Below are 4,131 nucleotides of genomic sequence, written 5' to 3' on the forward strand. Positions count from 1 at the left end.
CTCGTCATCGTGGGCACGCTCTCTCGTTTTTCCCTCGTCAACGCGGCGCAGTTTGGTGTAACGGAAACAGGGTGTAACCAGCCGTTTCCGGTGGACCATTCACCGTATATGCGAGGACTAGAAGACGAAAGGCTTCCATTCATGAAACCATGAGTCACTGGCGCGCGCGCGAGCCCGCACTAACGAATGCACACACCCGTGAATATCCCCTTCATGGTGCCCCAGTGTCGGCCTCTCCGTCTCCCCGTGTGTTTATTGCACCGCATTCTGCTCCATGCGCGTGAACGTGTGCGTAACGCGAGACGATCCTTGATCGCGCGCGCGTGCGCGTATGTGTGTGCGTGCGTGCGCGCCACACTCGGCAAGGAAGGCCCTACCGAATGTGCGCAACTGGTGGAATGCTGTACCTGGCCAACCGACCAACACCGTAGGGACTGTTGCGTGAAATGAAGGGCACCTTGGTGCGTTGACCGTTAAACCGCCTCTTGGACGATGAAGGACGCACACAAAGCGACGATGATTCGAACCCCCTTTTTTTCCCCGAGTCGACTTTGGGGCATTTCGAATTCCTATAGGTTTTAGGTTATGTGTTTTTTCGTATGGTGATGAATATTAAAACTTTCGACGAAATTCTATAGGGGTAAAGAATAAGGGGAGTTTGTACAATAGATATTCGTGTAATTGATGCGTAGATACCGTATGGGAAATCTCTAAAACGGATGTTTGGTATGTAAAACATGTGTACTTGAGGCGTTGAGAGGTTAACCCTTCGGCGTCTCATCACGATATGGATGGAATATCCCGTGTGTTTTTCATTTAGACGTCTCTGTATTAAAAACTAATTTTATTTTTATGGCGATGCAAATGTTGATTAAAAATTTTTTAAGAATTGAAGTACAGAAATAATTATTTGAATAAGTATTAGATATGAAAAAAATCCATCTCGAGCACATTTTTTAAATGTTTAGCGATCAATAGAGCGTGTATAATGAATGGGCACGTATAATTGAAGAGAAACATCGGGAACAATGCTCAATTTTATGACCTCTCGCGTGTTATAATTATATTATCTTAACTGTAATCTTAATTTATTCTTTAGTTTAATTAGGGGTTATAAACGAAGTTTTATAACGTATTCTTCGGGTTGGGTTTGCTTCAGGATTCAAAATAAGCAGCCAGGTTAGATGGAAAGTTTAACCGGTGTCCTTCACAAAGGATCGAGTCCTTGGTTCCCATGAAGGGAAATAAAGGACGCTCGAAATCCGTTAGGAGATCCCTCTACCTTGTTTGATTTACGATCCAGGAGATTTATAATTATAATATATTTTATATATTATATAATAAATTTTATAATTATAATCTTATATTTTTCTATAAGATTTTATGATTTATCAAAAAATTAAAAACATTTAAAAAATTGTACAGAACGTTCGTTATTTTCTCATGTCTGTTAAATCATCATATTTTCTTCGACTTTTCTGATGAGCGTTCATGGATAATAAAAATGATCGATCGCTAATCGAGCGACAAGTAACAACCTTTGAACGTTGTACTACTTGCAGATGAGATTGGATGCAAACGACAATGACGATCATTGCCCGAGGACACACCCAGTCAGTCGAAAGAATTACTCATCGACAGAGGCCAACATCTCTTTGTGAACGCTCTCCTCATCCTCCCTCTCACGGTGAATTAAACGCAGCCTCACTCGAATATCACATTATAACCGACCGACATTTTGCACCGTCAATTAGACCAATTTACCCTAACCGGTGATCCTTGTGTATTTTCGTTCAATCACATGCAACAGGTTCGAGAACGTCAATGGAGGCTACCACGTTCATTCGTTCAATGTCAACATTGTACGCTGCAAACTACTTATTTGTGCGTCGTCTATTCGAATGGTGCTCCGGTTGTTTAATGAATAGAATCTCGTTCCATTGATCGCGTAGTTGAATCAACATATTTTTCCTGGTTCTTAAACACGCGAGAGAAACGTAAAAATGGCATAAGCTTTTATAAGAATTTGCTGTTTCCTTGCGGAAAATTAATTTATCAAAGTCTAAAATGCAGGCTACATGCATTTTTGTAATAGAATTCGAGAATAATCCGAGAATTTTCATTTCATAAACATTATTGAAGAAGTATATACGTTTTCTCTATGCTTACTAATAGATATCCCCGATCTATTAGATAGAAATAAAATGAGAGAAATGTTCTTAAAATTATCTAGAATTTTCTCATTCTTACAATCATTTCGTCGTTATTGCTCAAACTGAACAGTTACCTCTCGAAAAAGTGCATCTACTTTTATCGACGGTAGGTAAATTCCAATTCCTCCTAATCCTCCATAAATTCTATCGTATCAAGAATGGAGACTCACCAATGAAGTCGAACGCCTCCTCGAAGTACTGTTTAAGGTTTTGGTGGCCAGAATCCGAGGCAGGGATCTGTCTATACGTGATACCCCTCTCCTCGTGATATCCAGGCAGCTGTGAAGTGACATTGAGGACTCTGGTTGCGCCTAACGCGCGAAGAAGTTGCAAGTCGGCCGCGTCCCTGCCATTTCCAAGGTAGAGGAACGGTAGAACTCTCGAGGCTGGGTGACTATCGATGTCCGCGGGTTGCGGAGTCGGTGGTCCGGACAGACTTAATACTGGACACCCTGGTCCTGGACTGGAACAACTACCGACAGTGGACGGACCTGCTCCGACTGTTGGGAGAAGCGTATCCTCGCAGAGGTCCCTGTGCCGCCTGTGGAACTCCTTGTGTCCACCTGGAAGTAATCGAAAAGGATCGGTTAGGAGAGGTTTTGATTTTAGGGCGTCGAGAGTTGGTCTGGAAGCCTAACGAGAGAACAGGGTCGTGGGAACTGGTCTCAGGGGAAGCATCGAGTTACTTTGAAAATACCGATACAGTGAACTGGGAGCAGGTGGTGTTCGCTCGATCCTGTGATCTTTAACTATAACTTGGTTATATATCAGAAATGCTAATAATCTTTTAAAATATTTTCTATCTATATTATTTCTTTTTATAGTTTAGATAGATAGATGATATTTATGATAATTCTAAAGAAAAAAAAAATAAATGATAAATGAATAAAAGTGGAGAAGTTGTCTTTCTATATTCTTGAAAAAATTATCGATTTTAAATTATTGTAAAAATAATATCGTGTCTTAAGTAAGATAAAAATCGGATTCCACTACAAAAAGAACGTATAACAAAGGTGTTTCTTATTCGCGTTTTTTGCCCACGAGGCATAACATAGTGATTCAGTTGGCCCGAATTGTATCCTGGAATTGTGTACACAGCGATTTCTCGAGAAACGCGACCAGCTAATAAACCGTTCGCGTAGCAGGTTAGCCATACTTCCGCGTGTTGTATCTAAACCTGTACCCCCCATCATAGCCGCCAGCTATGAGAACGCATCGAGGAACTCTCGAATGCCCTCGAGGCTTTCTCGATAAATTTAGCACGTTTTTAAAAACCTAAAAAAAAAATTCACAATCTTGTAATCTGGTGTGTAGTTCTAAGGAAGCCCTATTAACGATGCATTATGAATTTTCGATCTTGAAAGTCTTCCAGTCTTAAGAAACACCGAGTCGAGAAAGCATAGGGATGCAAAATAAACTCCTAATACCCCGGAAGTTGCTAAACCGCTTAAATATTTTTGGAATTTTCTTTAAAATACCTTCACTCGCAATATTTCAATTTTACATATTTATATAAAATATTTAATATTTATATATATTTTTTTCGTACAGACATTAATTATATCGTTCTAAGAGACCCTCGACAACCATCCTCGAAACCCATTAAGACGCTCGGCGTCGGCCAACGCGTAGCAATCCTCGGGAACGACGCGTGTCTGGGAAGCAGAATAGACGAACGAGGAAAAACAGGAGAGGAGGAAGTGAGATAGGAAACGAGGAACCGCGAATAAACGGCTGGGGTAAAAATAAAGGAACACACCAGCCGAAGAACGGCGAAGAAGGGGGGGCAAGGAAGAAATGTGGGCTAAAAGTGTCTTCCTCTCCTGACCTGCAGCTCGTAAGGCCTGGCCTGGCTCAACGATGAGTCACTCTTTTCGCCCCCTGCCGCCGCACCGCCACGGCCGCTAACCCCGTGTGC

General features: G+C 41.6%; 1 protein-coding gene across 1 annotated transcript in view; it reads right to left on the reverse strand.

Moving 5' to 3' along the window:
- LOC102676223 (dual specificity protein phosphatase 10-like) overlaps window positions 1-4,131 on the reverse strand; it is a 12,300-nt gene that overhangs the window by 5,216 nt on the left and 2,953 nt on the right. The window contains exon 2 of the mRNA XM_006613678.2: window positions 2,384-2,776. Coding sequence (XP_006613741.1) covers window positions 2,384-2,776 — 393 coding nt within the window. The remainder of the gene's footprint in view (window positions 1-2,383; window positions 2,777-4,131) is intronic.

The sequence above is a fragment of the Apis dorsata genome, unplaced genomic scaffold (assembly GCF_000469605.1).
Source record: "Apis dorsata unplaced genomic scaffold, Apis dorsata 1.3 scaffold_161, whole genome shotgun sequence".
Lineage (NCBI taxonomy): Eukaryota > Metazoa > Arthropoda > Insecta > Hymenoptera > Apidae > Apis > Apis dorsata.